The 19,370-nt window shown below is 36.3% G+C and overlaps 1 protein-coding gene across 3 annotated transcripts in view; it reads right to left on the bottom strand.

Moving 5' to 3' along the window:
• Positions 1-19,370, bottom strand: part of LOC121378512 (crossover junction endonuclease EME1-like) — a 40,987-nt gene that overhangs the window by 11,473 nt on the left and 10,144 nt on the right. For 2 of the 3 annotated variants that reach the window (XM_041506716.1, XM_041506717.1), the window contains exons 2-7: positions 12,305-13,174; positions 9,673-9,795; positions 7,112-7,270; positions 5,054-5,146; positions 1,407-1,528; positions 67-202 (exon numbers count right to left, since the gene is read on the bottom strand). In XM_041506716.1, the coding sequence (XP_041362650.1) occupies positions 67-202; positions 1,407-1,528; positions 5,054-5,146; positions 7,112-7,270; positions 9,673-9,795; positions 12,305-13,174 (1,503 nt within the window). Of the gene's footprint in view, positions 1-66; positions 203-1,406; positions 1,529-5,053; positions 5,147-7,111; positions 7,271-9,672; positions 9,796-12,304; positions 13,175-19,129; positions 19,307-19,370 lie in introns of those variants that run through there. The other variant, XM_041506715.1, reaches the window with a different exon arrangement.

The raw sequence follows: 19,370 nt of genomic DNA, 5'->3' as shown, positions 1-19,370 counted from the left end.
CTGTAAGTGACGTCATTGTTGTGCATCCTGAAAATTTTCACTCCTGTACATACTGTAATAACTAACCTCTTCTAATTCAATACGTGATACTGTGGGCAGTTCATGTTTGTTTGTTTTCTGCTTCTTTGCTTTGGAAACGTCCGATCCGCCAGTCAAGCTAACTGCATCTCTGTGTTGACGTTTTGCAGATAATTTCTGGTCACTATGAATATAACATATTGTCAAGTATAAAACATCTTATATATACTGTATATCTCATGATTTCCACTTACAGATAATAACTAACAGCAGTTGATTTCAATCTTAAATACTGTGAAATCACTTTTGTTCATGGTGGACTAAGAATCACTAATTTTCATGTAATTCGTGGACCAGCGCAGTCGACACATTTAAGAGCATAATGAAAATATAACAGATGTACATGTACACATATAATATGAATTTATCATACTACCTTTTTGATCAAAACATTTTAGTACCTAATGAAACCAAGGAAATTTAAGACCACAAAAAATAAAGGATTTAACAGTAAACATTAAAGAGACACTCCTGCGTTTGCTGCAATTTTTAAGATGTTATCGACTAACACAGACTTTTTAACGATTGTAATTACACATCAAATATATTTTTTAATTTCATTTTTATTCCTAAAATATTGCTTTTTCGTACATACGAAATTATTGGAAGAGAAAATCCAGTTTGGGCTTCTTACAAATATTAAGACGACCAGAAACACATTGAATATACAGACACTGATATTCTAAACAAGAAAATATGTTTAATATGTAAGTTTAATCATAGAAATATTTTATTAGTCGGAAACATCTTACAATGCAGCAAGCTCAGGAATGTCCCTTTAATAATTCATACATTAATTTAAACAACCCTGCTTTAATGCAGTGTTTCTCAACCAGTTTCTATGATGGCACCTAGGACATTTTTATAAAAACAAAACAAAAATTTTTTCTTTCAGGCCAAAACTTTTAATACTGCATACTGCTGTGCAGAATTACATGTATGTTCTTACACAGAAACTTCAATCCACCAAACATAATTTTAATCTGTATGACATGTGTAACAATTAACATAATACTATATTATTCAATATTATTTTAATCACAAAATCAAGTTCGTTCATACTGTGGCGACTTTAAGCCATTCAACTACATCAGGGCTAGCTCTGGGTGAGCAAAACATTTCACCAAACTGTCTATTAAATTTGAAAAATTGCAGAAATCAACAGTTATTTTCTTTAAAATGTCAATTATTACATGAAATTTGTTCACCAAATTAAAATAAAATTTGCCAACTGCTTTCAAAATTCGCAATTGCCGAATTTGGCGAGTACCAGTCCTGTACATATTAATGAATAAATACATTTAAATAAAGACACTTGAGAACTGTACTTGAAATAGCGCTCCATTCCCAATACAAAGACCGAGACATCCCTTCCATCATGACAAGTCTGAACCGACTCAATGTATTCTCGCACAGTGAGGCCCTCATAACTCAGGTTTCCATGCTGTTGCTGAAACAATTAATTTTCAGAACATTAGCTGTAACTTTTATCATTCTAATCTAATATTTTCCCATGTATAATGCGCACCCCCCACTTTGAACGTTTATTCCACACAAAAAAACATGAACCACAATATAAAAGTAAAGTAAAGTTTGTTTTATTTAACGACGCCGCTAGAACACATTGATTTTTTATCTTATCATCGGCTATTGGACGTCAAACATATGGTCATTCTGACACTGTTTTTAGAGGAAACCCGCTGTCGCCACATAGGCTACTCTTTTTACGACAGGCAGCAAGGGATCTTTTATTTGCGCTTCCCACAGGCAGGATAGCACAAACCATGGCCTTTGTTGAACCAGTTATGGATCACTGGTCGGTGCAAGTGGTTTACACCTACCCATTGAGCCTTGCGGAGCACTCACTCAGGGTTTGAAGTCGGTATCTCGATTAAAAATCCCATGCCTCGACTGGGATCCGAACCCAGTACCTACCAGCCTGTAGACCAATGGCCTGCCACAACGCCACCAAGGCCGGTGAACCACAATATAATGCGCACCGTTTTTTTAAACCACAAAATCAACAGTGAATGCAAGATGTACCGTTTCCTCCGTCACCAAAATTAACGAAAAGCTAAAGCAGCAGTATATTCAAGAAACAAAACTTAAGTTAGGTACTTGAGTACATAGACCTACATTTCACATTAAACGAAGGCTAGTACTTGCGTACTTACATGTCACAGACTCACACATGCATAAATGAAAACAAAATATATACCCATACACGTAAATGACTAATAAATAAATGGAAACAAAAATATAGCATATCACATTTGGTTCTCGTGGCTAACGTGAATGCGCAAGATTTTTAAATTTATAATAGTGTCGTATATTTCCGGTTTGCCGCAAATGGCCGAATTAAATCTCATGGAAATTAAAAATAACTACGGTCCAGGTATGGATACTTTTGTAGATTTATTTTGCATTTATTACAACCATCACAAGTGAAAAGTGATTTTTAAGAGGGTTTTGGCGTTTCGTTGTAACGAACTCTGTTAATAACCTGTAAAGTACCATAAACTACCGATCGGCGATTTTTTATGGGTGATCGCTGGACATTTTTAAAAGATAGTTTTTCTATTGCCATGTATAGTGCGCAGACCTGTCAACCTTTAGTCAAGAGAAAGCAGGAGGTGTGAGTTGAAAAAGCAGGAGATTTTGTCAAAAAGCAGGAGATTTTTTTTAATTCACACAATTTAACCCAAAATCGCAAGATTTAAAAAAAACATTATTACAATAAGTTATATGAATACTATATAATGTCATATATACTTCTTAACCTTAGATCTTGGCATTAAAAAAAAAAAAAAAAAAAAGTTTTAAAGTTTAAATATTATTATGATTTAATACATATTTAAAAAAAAAATAATATTTTATCCAAAAATGTTAAGAACATGAACAAGAAATAAAAAATTTAATTAATACATTTACGGTATTACACTTACAGCCTTACAGGTTGCGTTACATTATCATTTGTGGTTAGTGTACCTAAGTACCAAAGACAAATTTATATAAATCTTATAAATTAATATTCAGTTTTTACTATAATGAGGAACGGTGGCGTGGTACTTATTTAAAATCATTATAATGATGCAATAAACATTGTATTTTCATTAATCATAAGTAAAACCTCATTACGGACATCGTGTGAAATATACCGGAATTATACCCATTTCCGTGAGTAACTTTATGTCAATGTCAAACACAATTTTTTTTAATTGTACAAAAATAATTTCTTGAAGAGTACCCTTATAACCAACATTTTACTGCACAAACATACAAAATTAACCGACACAAGTATGTTTATACAGCTAATTGGTCTTTTCGTTGTCTTGCTGTGACGTGATTTTAACATGCATCGTGTGTACCGCTGTCAACTCGGAATCTGGCAGTTCAGATTCGTCATAGTTGCATTATGTAATCCAGTGGGAAGACATTTTACAATTCAGAGGTGTTATTAGAACTAAATTGGATAGTTTTTTGGGTTTTTTATGCAACACTGAATGTCAATACACAGCCATTGAATTAGCGGCAACACGCTTCGTAGCCATTACGATGACAACAAACATTATAATAACACGTCATTTTATAAACTCCATGTGCTTTTTCAACAATATAAATAGGCTATCCCACAATTCTCACTTCGGCGAAGGTTAAACAGTCGGGACAATTCGGCCTGTTACATTCTCAGAAAACGAAAGTAGTCGACATTTTCCGAATGAGAAAAAAAAGGTAGAGTTACTTCCCTTATGTTATTTTGACAAAACAGGATCGAAATTTTTTTATGCTTACAAAAATGTCATTTAACAGGAGAAACTGTCTCCCGCACAGGTGAAAGGAGATTTGATCAAATACCGGGAGACTCCCGTGGAATCCGGGAGGGTTGACAGGTCTGATAGTGCGCACCCCCATTTTTAACCTGTATTTTCTGAGAAAAAAAAGTGCGCATAATACATGGGAAAATATGGTAACACAAATTATTTTAAATGAAAAATCTTTTGATTTGTATTATTTATTACAAATAAATGCAAAAACAGCAAAACACCTTGTAACTATGCCAAAATAAAGCTTGCATTCATGACACTAACCACCTGCATTTATCAAAAATTAATATGCACAGCTGTTGTGGAATGAAATGACTTGGGAGGTGAATACCTTTCGTAATATTTGGTCCTTAGTATTCGATTAATTCAGCTTAAGTAAGCTAGCTAATTTTCAAAATGTTTCAAGAAACTTTCTCAAATTTAAAAAAACTGGCTAAAATAACAGCCTATATGCTTAATCAACTTTGAACAGTGAAACCTGTCAATACTGGAATTCTCACATGGATTGTTTTTAAATATTAGTACAGAACAGAGAATCTCTAAACCGAATACCCCTTAAAACTACTTTCCACTTGGTCCCTTGTCGGGGTAGGATGTGGCTCAGTGGTACAGCGCTCACCTGATCTAGGATCAATTCCCATCGGTGGACCCATTGGGCTATTTCTCATTTCAGCCAGTACTCCACAACTGGTGTAACAAAGGCTGTGGTATGTACTATCCTGTCTGTGGGATGGTGCATATAAAAGATCCCTTGCTGCTAATCAAAAAGAGTAGCCCACGAAGTGGCGACAGCGGGTTTCCTCTCTCAATATCTGTGTGGTCCTTAACCATATGTCTGACACAATACAACCGTAAATAATATGTGTTGAGTGCATCGATAAATAAAATATTTTCTTCCTAGTCCCATGTCTATTTAGTTTAGAGCAGGTTCACTGTACTTATATATACAGTTCGACTTGCTGCAGAAGAAGTATAGAACTCCATCTACTGCTATTTCTAACAGGAATGCAGGATAAACATGGTCTTTCTTGCTTACAAAGTTCCTAGCTACAGTGTATATTAGTTCTATTTCCTTCAATTACATTCTACAATGTACCATCAAAATGGGTCATGCCTTTAGCAATTTCTTTTTTTATTTATCATTTACTTACAAGTGCATGTGTGTGAACCATTTCTACAAAATCACTGACTGGAATCATTGTTAACACGTTATCTTCTGTGACTTGTTTCTTCTCAGATTCAAACTGCAAAGAAAAATCCACTTTTTGTTATTTAGGTACCCGGTAAATCAATTTTGTTTCAACGAATACAAGGTTTCACTTAAGACCGCATGAGAGGCTGGTAAAACAAGATTTGTTACATTACACACAATATGTATGTATATATTTTCATTGTTATACAGTGGTATTTGTTTACGTCAACACCTAGCATTTCCATTAGTTACTGGCTACTTTTTACTGTACAATGTTCCGACATCATATCAGATTAGATAGTTAAATTACAGACGGGTGTTCAGGGGTGGGAATTGGTGAACTGTAAAAAAGAGGAAATCTGGAGGAGTCCTGGAAATTCTTGAAATCCTAGGTTAAAATCTGTGTCATCTAACACATTTTGGAGGAAAGGACGATTAAAATGCGAATAAACGCAATGTTCCATGAGAGGAAAACCGCAGATCCAAGGAGAATTCCCATCACTGGTGTTTAACATAGCTGTCCTACTCTGGAATATAATGAAAGGACAGGTAGGAAAGTTTAACGATACCTCAGTATATTTTAAATTACAGCTTCTTGGAGTCTTGTAGTGATTCCAACACTTGGTTTACATACAGCAACTGGCCGCGGTGGCGCATTGGTTAAGCCATCGGACTACAGGCTGGTAGGTACAGGGTTTGCAGCCTGGTACCAGCTCCAACCCAGAGCGAGTTCTTACGGGCTCAATGGGTAGGTGTAAGACCACTACAACGTCTTCTCTCTCACGAACCACTAACCAACTAACTAACCCACTGTCCTGGACAGACAGCTGAGGTGTGTGCCCATGACAGTGTGCTTGAACCTTAATTGGATATAAGCACGAAAATAAGTTGAAATGAAATGAAAATACAGCAGGGCAAGATCTAGCTCAGTCTGTAGTGTTTATCCAAGGGACTTGGGTTGTAAGATCAAAACTTGGTGGACCCACTGAATTTTACCCTTCCCAGCCAATGCCCATGACTTATATTAAAGGCTGTGCATATCAGGGAATATTTTGTTTTTAAAATTTTGATTACCAACAGCTGATGATCAGTTGAAAATTGAGTAGCAACTACTATTTAATGTTTCAAAATTGTGTAGCGATCTCTGAAATTTGCTTAAAAGATCCTTTGCTGTCAATGGGAAAAATGCACTGGGTTTCTACTGAAGACTACATCATAATTACCAAATGTTTGACATCCAATAGCAGATGATTAATTAATCAATGTGCTCTAGTGGTGTCTTATCAAAACAAACTTTAACTTTTGGTCTACAATATAAAAGAAACCCACCACAGCCACAGGCTACCCCAAACAATTAGCAGCAAAGGATATTTTATAGGTGCATTGCCACAGACAGAACACTCTTGTTAATTTATAGATATATGCAGGTACTGATTTGGTAGATATTTTTTAGGATTCTTTCAGAATTGTTAAAATGATATTATCAATTCCTGCAATTAAGAAAGTGTCCACGGCAAATAAATATGCCATTGAAAAAAACACCTAAATATAATCTGAGGCCAAAAAAGTGCTGTGGAGAACTAAAAACTCCACAGCAATCTCCACTGCTGATTGTCGTGGGCAAATGCAGGGCTTGTATTATACAGATATTCTGGGATTCCATTTCATCATCTTATGCTTCTGATCCCTAATCTGGGATTCATGGAAGAACAGAATCCTGTTAAATTTGCAGCGTGATACAAATACAAAGCATTTTTTAAGAGCCATAATTCTGAGAGTTTATTTCAGCTTTAGTATGACCACAGATTGGAGAAAACTTGAGGTGTTTTCTCTTTTATCTAGATATATCACCTGTCCTTAAACCAGTACCCTTGAGGATAGGTGATGTTGAAAAGAAATGGAGAAAACCTGGGGGTATTTTCTCTTTTATAGATACATCACCTGTCCTCAAGGGTACTAATTCGAGAACAGGTGATGTTGAACATAAATTCAAACACTTCAGCCATACTGCAGTTACCTGACTAGTATCAATAACTTCTCGACGCCACGTGATTGAATTGGGGATGAGTTGTGTTTCCGTTAGACACTGTGCATCAAGTTCGGAGCACACTTTAAAGAGATGAGCAGCAATGGCGTTATTGTTGATAATCCCAGGATCAACACACACAGTCATGAACTGAAAAATTAGATACAGTAACAAATCAGGACACACAATCCTAATTGTTGGCTTCATATTCATAGTATGTATACACAGCTAGGAAGTAAATTCTGAAGTTCTACCAAATGACAGGTCTTTACAGTTCTGGGCCCCGTTCCACAAAGCGATTTTAGCCCTAAGATCAACCTAAGTCCATAGCTACCTTATGCACTACGCTAATCTTAGTGCTAAGATCGCTTTGTGGAACAGGGCCCTGGGGTCTTAATTCACTAAACTCTTGTAACTTTGCGATCTCACAGTCCAATGCAAAAAGACTTGCAAAGAGGATGCCTTGTTGTCCAGCAGAGCCTAAGAGCTTTGTGAATTAAGCCCATGATCTATAACTGGCAATAGGAAAAATAAATTTGTATTGATGCTAAATAGAAAGTACAAAGATATACTTAGTTATTGTTTCATTTTTATTATGTTTTTTTAAATCATATCTAATCACAAACATCCAACATGAAATAAAACTTCAGATTATTTTTGATATATACTCCTATTAAGTAGACAGACAATAACAGATAGACATGCAGACAGTATTAATAGATTTCATTCTATGATGAAAATTATTTGTTGTGCTAAGGACCACAGAAAAGATTAACACAAACTGTCAACTGTTGATAAATACACAAAATAGTATCCTGCATAAAACAGGTGATTTTTTAAACTTAGCAGGTGAAATAGAAATTTACCTGCTAAAAAACAAACAGGTCAGAAAGATTTTGCATATACGATTAAAGAAAGAAATGTTTTATTTAACGACGCACTCAACATATTTTATTTATGGTTATATGGCATCAGACATATGGTTAAGGACCGTGCACAGGTATTGAGAGAGGAAACCCGCTGTCACCACTTCATAGGCTACTCTTTTTAATTAGCAGCAAGGGATCTTTTATATGCACTATCCCACAGACAGGGTAGTACATACCACAGCCTTTGATATATCAGTCGTGGTGCACTGGCTTGAACGAGAAATAGACCAAATGAGCCCACCGACAGGAATCGATCCCAGACTGACCTCGTATCAAGCGAGCGCTTTATCACTGGGCTACGTCCCGCCCCGTATATACCATTAATACTCTAAAATACATTTCCTAGATATATCCTAATATTTCACAAAGAAAGAAATATTTTATTTAACGACACACTCAACACATTTTAATTACTGTTATATGGCGTCAGACATATGGTTAAGGACCACATAGATATTGAGAGAGGAAACCCGCTGTCGCAACTTCATGGGCTACTCTTTCCGATTAGCAGCAAGGGATCTTTTATATGCACCATCCCACAGACAGGATAGCACATACCACAGCCTTTGATATACCAGTCGTGGTGCACTGGCTGTGACGAGAATTAGCCCAATGGGCCCACCGACAGGGATCGATCCCAGACCAACCGCTGTACCACTGAGCTACGTCCCGCCCCTAATATTTCACATACCATTCCAAACCATCCACTCACCCAGCAGGTCATTATTTTCTTAGTACACGGTGTGGATCCAGGGGAGATGCCAAGGGGAGCATGCACCCCCTCCCATTTTTCACCCATGTCAAAAATATCAATAATACATGTAATAACAAGCGTTCTGATAGTAATGCTAAAGCAATACCTGTCCCCAACCGAGTCTAACAAATGTTCACATCTCCATTCAAGGACAATAACTGAAAAATGGGTAAATCACCATGAAAGATAAACTTATCTGTAACAGTACATGATAAAACTATACACGAAATTTATTTTATTAAAAGATGCTACATAAATAAAAGTAGTTGTAGTACCTCAACACATAAATAAAAGTAGTTGTAGTACCTCAACACATAAATAAAAGTGCGGTAGTTGTAGTACCTCAACACATAAATAAAAGTAGTTGTAGTACCTCAACACATAAATAAAAGTACGGTAGTTCCTCAACAACATAAATAAAAGTAGTTGTAGTACCTCAACACATAAATAAAAGTAGTTGTAGTACCTCAACACATAAATAAAAGTAGTTGTAGTACCTCAACACATAAATAAAAGTACGGTAGTTCCTCAACAACATAAATAAAAGTAGTTGTAGTACCTCAACACATAAATAAAAGTAGTTGTAGTACCTCAACACATAAATAAAAGTAGTTGTAGTACCTCAACACATAAATAAAAGTACGGTAGTTCCTCAACAACATAAATAAAAGTAGTTGTAGTACCTCAACACATAAATAAAAGTAGTTGTAGTACCTCAACACATAAATAAAAGTAGTTGTAGTACCTCAACACATAAATAAAAGTACGGTAGTTCCTCAACAACATAAATAAAAGTAGTTGTAGTACCTCAACACATAAATAAAAGTAGTTGTAGTACCTCAACACATAAATAAAAGTAGTTGTAGTACCTTAACACAATCACCAGCCTTGTAATGTCTCTTGCTTTGTTGTTCAATCTTTTTCTGTTGTTTTTCTCTTTCTTTCTCTGCTTTCTTATTTTCTTTTTCTTGTTGGCGTTCGGCTTTTCTCAACTAAATTAAAAAATATTAACATATAATTAAAACCTTGATCAGCAAAATGTTAACTGGATGTAAATAATATTAACAATAACAATGATTTACTGAAAATGCACAACAGAATTTTGCTGTCCTTTACGATTAATTCTATCTAAACTTATTACTTGTAATTTGAACTCTTTTAGTCTTTAACAGGGCTCGAAACTGTCAAAGTTGCAATATGATTGCTTCATGGATGGCAATTTTTTGCCACTGGATACAAATTACCTGTATTGCTGTCGACTGAAGGGATAATTTTATGTGGTTACATTTGTTACTAAAGTTACTACATGTAGTTTAAAACTGATGTACATGTAGACAGGCTCAAACAGTGTTAGCTCTGGGTGAACACAAAGTTTCGCCAAATTATTTATTAAACTTCAAAAATGGCAAAAAAACACCCCGTTATTTGGACGGAGGTACTGACTCTCAAGCGATGAGGTTGTGTTCCGAGAACGTGGTGATTTCTCTCCCCCCTCCCCCCACCCTAGGGGCTGTGCTGCGTACGCTTGGGCCTTTGTCCAAGTATCGCGTCGAGCACAATGGTGACTCCGCGACTATCACGCTACTATACGGCGTTGATAGGAAGCGTCGATCACCCAGCAGAAGACGGAGGAGGCAACCTAAGACTGCACAGGGGGGGCCTAACTTGGCGGCTCAACCGCCAGGGACGGCCCCACCTGTTCCGAAGAGGACGACGAGACTGACAGGGGCGGTGCAGGGTGATCCAAACCTGGTGGCTAAACCACCGGGGGCGGTTCATTCTGCGCGGCCGCCGCCACCCACTCGACCGAAGCACTCGCCAGGAGCGGCCCAGGGGGGACCAAAGCTGTCAGCTCTACTGACAGTGGCGGCCCCTCCTGTAGACGTACCAGCTCAAATGGATACGGGACACGTGGTCATTACTGACCCCCCGGCAAGTCCACCAGCACCTCCGGCAGTTGTTGCCGTTTCAGCGTCGGTCCAGTGAGAGTCCAAGAGGAGGAAGATGTCGGAGGCCACCATACCGAAGACATCCGACCAACCCGACTGGATTCTCGTCTGCGACAAACTTTCAGCAAAGTACCGAGGAGCAGTTATCGGGGACTTCACCGACAGCAAGCACCTCAAGGGACCATGGGTAGAAGATCTGTGGCGCCAACTTCCAACAGGACAGGGGAAGTACCAGCTACAGGCAGCCATCCACTCAAAACAACTCTACATGACAGCACAGCAGGACGGACTGTACAGGCAGGGACTCCTGATGCCATCGATGTCCAACGCGACCATTCATCGCATCCTAAAGATGGTACTGCGGGACATCTATCCAGGAGCCATCGACAGAAACATCCAGCTGTTGACTGAAGGACAACCCAACTTAAGGCCTGAACAGTCCATCACTTCGCCATGAGTCCTTCTGCGCCAACCTTAACTAGGACAGGTAATCTCCTTTTTGGCCTTAGTTGGACTTTAAACAAATTTCGGCCGAGCTTCAAAATTCTTATGTTTAGTTTTTTATAAATAGTCCAACGCACTTCATTTTGGCATCCGTTCAATTGCTCAAATCACCTTAAAACCTTTTAGACCGAGCAGTCAAACTTATGTTTGGGTTTAAATTCTTAGTCCGGACATGATTGGGATGCAGTTATTCTCCGTAGACTTAGGTTTGTTACAGGTAGACACAAGGAATCGAACTTCAGCCAGTGACAACGTGGCTATTACTTGGTGTCTACTTGTTGGTCCGCACACTCGCTGGACCTTTACTAAATGGCTTTATTCCAAATTCCGTCTACCTCAAACTTACCTCCTCCCCCCTTCCTATCCTGGACTTAGTCACTGGCGAGGTCAGAGATTAAGCCCATGACAGGCGTGCGTAAAACCTTCGTGGTATATGTGCACGTAAACCCTTTATACCTACCTACCTACCCAGTTATTTTATAATAAAATGCAGTAAAATTATTTCGCCATCTCAAAATAAAACTTGCCAGTTTTTAAAATTCACATTTGGCGAATTTGGTGACTACCAGAGCTAGCCCTGCTCAAAATTGCCGTTGGTGACCATTTTGCAACAGGTGGCAAAAACATTTTAAAATTGCCGTTGGTGACCATTTTGCAACAGGTGGCAAAAACATTTTAAAATTGCCGTTGGTGACCATTTTGCAACAGATGGCAAAAACATTTTAAAATTGCCGTTGGTGACCATTTTGCAACAGGTGGCAAAAACATTTTAAAATTGCCGTTGGTGACCATTTTGCAACAGATGGCAAAAACATTTTAAAATTGCCGTTGGTGACCATTTTGCAACAGGTGGCAAAAACATTTTAAAATTGCCGTTGGTGACCATTTTGCAACAGATGGCAAAAACATTTTAAAATTGCTGTTGGTGACCATTTTGCAACAGGTGGCAAAAACATTTTTAAATTGCTGCAAGTAACAAAAAATATTTTTTAAATGTTTTTAGGTTCAAAGACTGTCTATAGATAAAATGTCTGTCTGGAATATATACCTCAGCTTGTCTTCTGCTTTCTGCTATTTCCTCTGGTGTCCGTCTCTTGACAGTCTTTTTCTTCTGTACAGGTATATCAGGAACATTTGGCACAGCGTAATCATCAGGATTATAACTCTCTGGATCACTAGTCATTTCTATATCTGGTAACATATCACAATGGGTTAACGATTCTGTAACATCATCATGGGTCTCTTTTGATTTAGATACCCTTCCTTCATTGAATACTTTGTCCGATTTCGATATCCTCCTTTCATTGAATACTTTGTCTCCAACATTCATTTTCAGCTTACATCTTTCTGAAAGGCTAGCAGGAATATCTAATTTGTCAGAGACAGAAGTACATGAATTACTATAATTACTATTAGAGTCATTTGAATTATCACTGATTTCGACTGGAATCGAGGAATTTGTCAGAGCTACAATTGTTTTTGAATATGTATTCACATAACCACTGTCCAAATCTGAGCAACGAGCAAAGAGATTGTTATGTTTTTCCATTCCAGTTTTCAAAGCAACACTGTCTGTTACCTCTTGATTAACAGAGTTTACGTGCATGTGCGTGGATACATGTTTATTGTTATTTTCACCAAACATAGTCCCATCAATTTCATCTGTGAAACTTTTGTAATCAATATCTGGAAGTTCGTTATCACTGTTGATGTCTGTAGTGCTTAAACTATCATTCTTACTCTGCACTTCATCAGAGTGGAGCTGAATTAAATTTAAACTCGGAGAAAGCTTTTCGTTGCGGTCTTTATGGCTGGAATCTTTTCTTCTGGCGATAATTGGTAAATCTGCGTCACTGTCACTGTTGATATCAGTCACGCTGTCATTTTCTCTAACTGAAGTAAATGACGTGGCAGTGACCTACAAAATAAATCACTGAATTTAAATATTTAAATTTAGATATTATACATGAATTTAAATAACCATACCTTTCTGTTTAAGGGAAGCTATCAATGGCTCCTCATCACTCCTCTGAGACTAATTCAAGGACAATAATTTTAGGTCATTAGTATGTCAATTCTTTTTAAAGTACTATAAAGGGATTAAATACTGCAGGGATTCTAGAAATTTTACAAAATCCACTAGCCATGGGATCAGCGATTTTAAAAATTTACTAGCCACAATTAAAAATTCACTAGCCCTACTTTATTTTAAGTTAATACAATTTTACTCAAAGTAACAATCAGATCATTATGCCACCTAAATAGGGAGATAGACCTTAAAAACACTAAGATTGGGGTTTGGGTTGGGGGGCAAGATAATCAAATTTCCAAAATAAGACTTAAATGCAGTATTTGACAACTTTTTTTTCACTTGACATCGGGCATGGCGATAGTAGTTATTTACTAACCCAACATTGAATATCACTAGTAATCCAGTATCATTACATTTTGCCTTTGAAAAATTAGACATTTTTACTATTCTGTGTAAAATCTCCTCCACAAGGGTGCTTTTGGAATATATATTGCACAGAAGACACAATGAGGCATTATGGGACTAAAATGCAGTCTCACTTGTGGATCCACTGTGTGGCCAATGGCGAACAATCAGAGACTTTCCGACAGGTGGCGCTTGTGCACTATACACTATTCCTTTTTCTAAATTTGTATTGTCGTAAAGCACCGATCGGTATATCCACTCTATAATTTCCGACCTAATTGTGAGCATGTATGTGACTAAAGCGTAGAACTGCTAAAAATTAAAGTAAATAATAAAAATCTACAAAATTCCGCAGTTGGTAGTAAAAAAAAAAAAAAAATGGAAGAATAAAAAAGAACAAAATAATGTCCAGCTAAATTGTGGGTTTTCCCCAACCACGTAGGCTACTCCCTACCGTTTTATAACTTTCTATCATATATCCACCATGCCAAAACCATTAAATGTGTACATATTTGACTGATAATACTTGAGTGTTTGCAATAAAAAAAACGGTAACAGCATTTAATAAAGTTTTAATTTGTAAAATTCCATTCTTCGCTGTTTACTTCCGGGTTCTATTCAATGTTATTTGTTTACCATAGTTTGACACCCAGTAGCAGATGTATTTTTCGTGCTAGGGTGTCGTTAAACGTTCATTAATTCATTTACTATTCAATGTTTGTTATCGCGATTTAATATGAAGATATACGTGTTTAAAACCACAAATTATTCGTTTGCAGAGTAGAGTAAATTCAACCAAAACTGGTCGTACTCTCGTTGCAATGTCTCTGTGTACATTTGAAATTATAATCAGCGCCATATGTACCACTGTCACATGCTGAAATAATTACACATTCAATGAAAAAAAAAAAAAAAAAAAAAAAACCCAACCCAAACAAACAAAATAAATAAATATATTCAATGTAAAATAAAAAAAATAAAAATGTTTATATGTATACATGCAATAAAAAAATTTAAAATCAAATATTAAATATATAGTTTTTTGGTTCTTAATTATTTTTTTTTCACATGTACGGTAAGTAGAAATATAACAATGCTGTTTCATACACATTTACATGAAATTAGAAATGATAGTGGTATTGTTTTTCAATATTTATAATTTGTTAATGTAAATAATTTAATTTGTGTGTACAAAATGTCATAATCTGATAGGAATTCTGATTCCACTGAGCCTGTTTTAACATAAATCTATTTGACCTACCGGTATCTAAATTTTATACTTTTCAGTACTTATATTAAGAAAAGTCCAATGTAAATAATCTTTATCATGGTTCATACACTTATTTACCAAGAAAATTCATGACTTTCCACGATTTCCATTGATAATGAAATTAACAGCAATTGAAAACTGCTTTAGACATTATACTATTTTTTCTCTCCAAAGGCTGCAAGAGTAATAAATTATAAATTAAAGAAACAAAATACTGCTATTTTACAAATGTGGATTTCTAAAACCAGATGCAGCAAGAAATAATTATGACTATATATAGTGTTATCGCTGCTCCATTTAAGCGGGGCGCCCCACCCCGCTATTCCATTTTGCCGCCCTCCTTTCACGTTCCCCGCCCTCCTTTCACGTTCCCCGCCCTCCTTTATTTTTGAGCGCCCCTCTTTATTTTCCAGCACCTATCTCCGCTATTTCCAAATGCACACTTTTTTCCACACAAAAAACAACAATCAGTCTGCACACTGGACATCAAAGGAAACAAGCCGCGCTGTGTACGAAAAAGCAATTGACGAAACATTTACGACAGTTACCGTAACGTAATTTAACAGTATTTTTAACAGCCTCTATTTTGTCCAATATCTGTATCCATTTGTATGTTTGATAGACACAATAAAAGTTATATTTTATGTAAGCAATGAAAACATTTTATTTTTTACGGATTCAGCAATCTCCAATAGAAAAACACCCCTCTTATTTGGCACCAAATTTGTCACGTGATCAGAACGGTCATTCTGTCTTTTGTTTCCACTAACTATCGTTTGATATTTTATCCTCAGTTGCAGATATAATTGGCTGTAACTGATGATTTTTACTTTCCGTTATTCTGTTTATTCAGCAGTTCTTTATAAAATATTGTAAACTTTTCATTTTGGGGGGATATGAACGCTTATAAAAACAACGGAAGTGGTAGTGTTTATCATTAAAATCATTTACCTTGAGTGCCAAATAATATATACACCGCCTTTACAAAAACTAAACTTATTATCAGCTGGCGATAATATTTTATCACAGTGATCGATTCATTCGATGAAGATGGAAATAACAAAAATGTATCCGACATTAGGAGATCACTTTACAAACATCTTTATTGTTTTTCGTATATCTTGAAATCTCTATTAAAAATAATAATATTAAAACTTTGATCAGTCCAGCAAACCGGAACTGCCCGTGAATGTCAGACCGATATCATCTTCGGTTCTATTAAAGAAAGAAAGAAATGTTTTATTTAACGATGCACTCAACACATTTTATTTACGGTTATATGGCGTCAGACATATGATTAAGGACCACACAGATTTTGAGAGGAAACCCGCTGTCGCCACTACATGGGCTACTCTTCCGATTAGCAGCAAGGGATCTTTTATTTGCACTTCCCACAGGCAGGATAGCACAAACCATGGCCTTTGTTCAACCAGTTATGGATCACTGGTCGGTGCAAGTAGTTTACACCTACCCACTGAGCCTTGCAGAGCACTCACTCAGGGTTTGGAGTCGGTATCTGGATTAAAAATCCCATGCCTCAACTGGGATCCGAACCCATTACCTACCGGCCTGTAGACCGATGGCCTACCACGACGCCACCGAGGCCGGTCGGTTCTATTAAAAGACGAGTCTTTTTATAAACCTTTTTGCACTTTTTTGTACAACAGCAATTAACACTAATTACATTAATTTCAAGAGATGCATTACATGCAGTATTCACACATGGCTTGTTTCATGTTCAATGTATGATGAGTTACTTGCTTAGCATGTACATGTATTTGATAAACTGTACATAAACAATACCTATCTGGTATTTATATTTTCAGTCCAACAGTGTGGGTTTTTTCAATGCCATGCTAGAATTTATCACAATGTAGTCAACATACTCCCCCAAAAAGTAAAAGTATTATAAACTGTTATAGGCTTAAACAGTCACTGGAGAATAAAATGTTGGGATTCTGCTACATTTGTCCAAAACAGTCCAGTTAGGCAATAATAATTTAAAAAAAACAAAGAATAAAAAGAGACCGCCCACCCATTTCAAAAAAAAAAAAAGAAATAAATTCTAGATTATAATTTGGAAAGTATTTTGTTATGGTTAGTTTGTTTCTGGGTCAGTAGCAAAAACAAAACAGTTTGTTCTGTTACGCTTAAAGTATTTAATCAAATCTCAAATTGCAAAACAAGCTCCGCAGTCTCTTTAGAATAACCAATAATGAAAAGAAATTAATATTTTTTTACAACATCTCAGCACATTTTAAATTTGGTGTTAAACATCTGTGTTTCAGAAAAACAGCCTTCATAATTTTGACCCATGGTTTTGACACTTGACATAGATACTGACTCACCGAGAAGGTAAACCCATGGCCACCACACAGGCTACTCCTACCAATTACTTTAATTTCAGCATTTTCACTTTCATTGGAGTTATTTGTTTACACCACCATCACAGCATCCTTTGGTAGTGTTTTTGTCAGTAATTTCAGATATGCTTAGTATAAAAAGAAAATGCATCCTACATACATATTACAGCTTACAAAAGAGATACCCAACTAATAGGTCACCTATAGATAGATTAACAAAGGAATAATCAAATGTAGAGTTTAACAAATGAAAAAAAGAAAATTTTATTCTGCCTTGTACCTAAAAAAAATTCTGGGAACATGACTAAAAAAATATTAGGTAGGGCCAGTCTAAACTTAAAAAAAAACAAAAAACAACCTACATCTGTACTCTTTTTAACTTAAAAGAAAATGGGGGAAAATAATCAGGGTAAGCCTTTTTTTTAGGTAGTGTCGGTTTCAAGAAACAATTGTTTTTACAACTCAATGGGCACTCCACATCTCACTATTCTGTTTATATTGTAAGTATTCTATTTGCATGTCTCAAACTATTATTTTCTTCTTCTTCAAATCGTGTATTAGGGGCTGTGGAAGAGGTGAGGGTCGATAGGGCCATGGTCTCCTCTTTTTTCCCGTTACTGTTCTCAAAAGTCTGGAGATGTCATAGGCCCTATGTTAACATCCGATATTTAAACTTATTCTGGTTGAGCATGCCTCCGAACCCCACCAACAGGTTCGGGCCCTCAAATACATGTATACACACACTCTCTCTCTCTCTATCTGTCTCTCTCTCTCTCTCACACACCATAACCTTTTAACAAACAGCACACTATAAGTACCCCCACCCCATCCCCACTTTCAAATACACTCCACTGGCCCTGTACATAAAAAAAAATAAAAGTGTTATTTGTAAAACATTTTTTCTTTTAGTCTGTGAAATTATTGATTAAAAATAAATTAACTAATTAAATAATCGACAATAAACATGATCAATGCCATGGGGGGTAGGACGAACTCACCTAAACCCTCCCCCTCACCAAAAAGTAGTGAATAAAACACACAAATAAACAAATGTTCACATAGCATACATAAAACAAAGAAAATATAATATTTCAACTAGATTTTATTCAAATAATATATAAATAATTAATTTTGTTTTAAATCCACACACCGAGAATGGATAGGTTTTTGGCAATGACATACAAACGCCTCGTTTTTCAGCGATTCACCAGTTTGTTTTGTTTTTTGTTGTTGTATTTCGTCATATACTAGATCTGTTATGCAGTCCAGACATTCTTTGTGCAATGCATCATCGTCTGAAAAAATATGATCACTTTTCCTGTTCGTACAGAGGTGGACAAGTAATTTTATATTACCAGTGGCTTCAAATCACACTACTGAACAGCTGTTTAAAGCAAGACTCTAGGGTGTATAGTGACGACGCGACCTCCAAGGGGGATATAATTTCTGGGTATTCGTCATTGGTTACAGTGCTCGGCTAGTCCCGATGGTCTGAATTTTGAATCCAGACCCTAGCACTAAACAGTTTGCAGGGTTTAAGGCAATGTCATTGTCTACTTGATGTTGTTCCCTTTCATTGCTAAATAGTATACTTGAGATTCTGTAGGTGTTCTGTGATGTTATTGTATTAATAATTAAGATTTCCATTAATTTTAATGCAACCATAATGCCAAAAGTTTATTAAGCAATTCGTAGACGCAGGCCTATTACAACGGATTTCGATTCTCGATATATATATGATTATATCATAATCATCAGCATGTTTTTACGGTGACAAACCGATATTTAAAATGTTATTCTAACCCTCCCATCTAAAATTCTGTTGATTGTTTCCTCGGCGCTTTCTGTGAAAGAGAGATCTCGTAGTATTGCATCTCTGTCAGCATTGGGAAATACAACTGACACTTGAGCAAGTTCTGCATCTAGCGACACAAAATTCATTTTCGTGAGAACCCGCCAAGCCGCTTTGCAACTTCCTGGGATGGATTCTTAATTTCCACAGAAATATAGATCTTAATAGTTGGTACAATTATAAAATTTTACA

Source organism: Gigantopelta aegis, chromosome 8 (assembly GCF_016097555.1).
Source record: "Gigantopelta aegis isolate Gae_Host chromosome 8, Gae_host_genome, whole genome shotgun sequence".
Classification (NCBI taxonomy): domain Eukaryota; kingdom Metazoa; phylum Mollusca; class Gastropoda; order Neomphalida; family Peltospiridae; genus Gigantopelta; species Gigantopelta aegis.
This window is presented reverse-complemented; position numbering and strand designations above follow the sequence as displayed.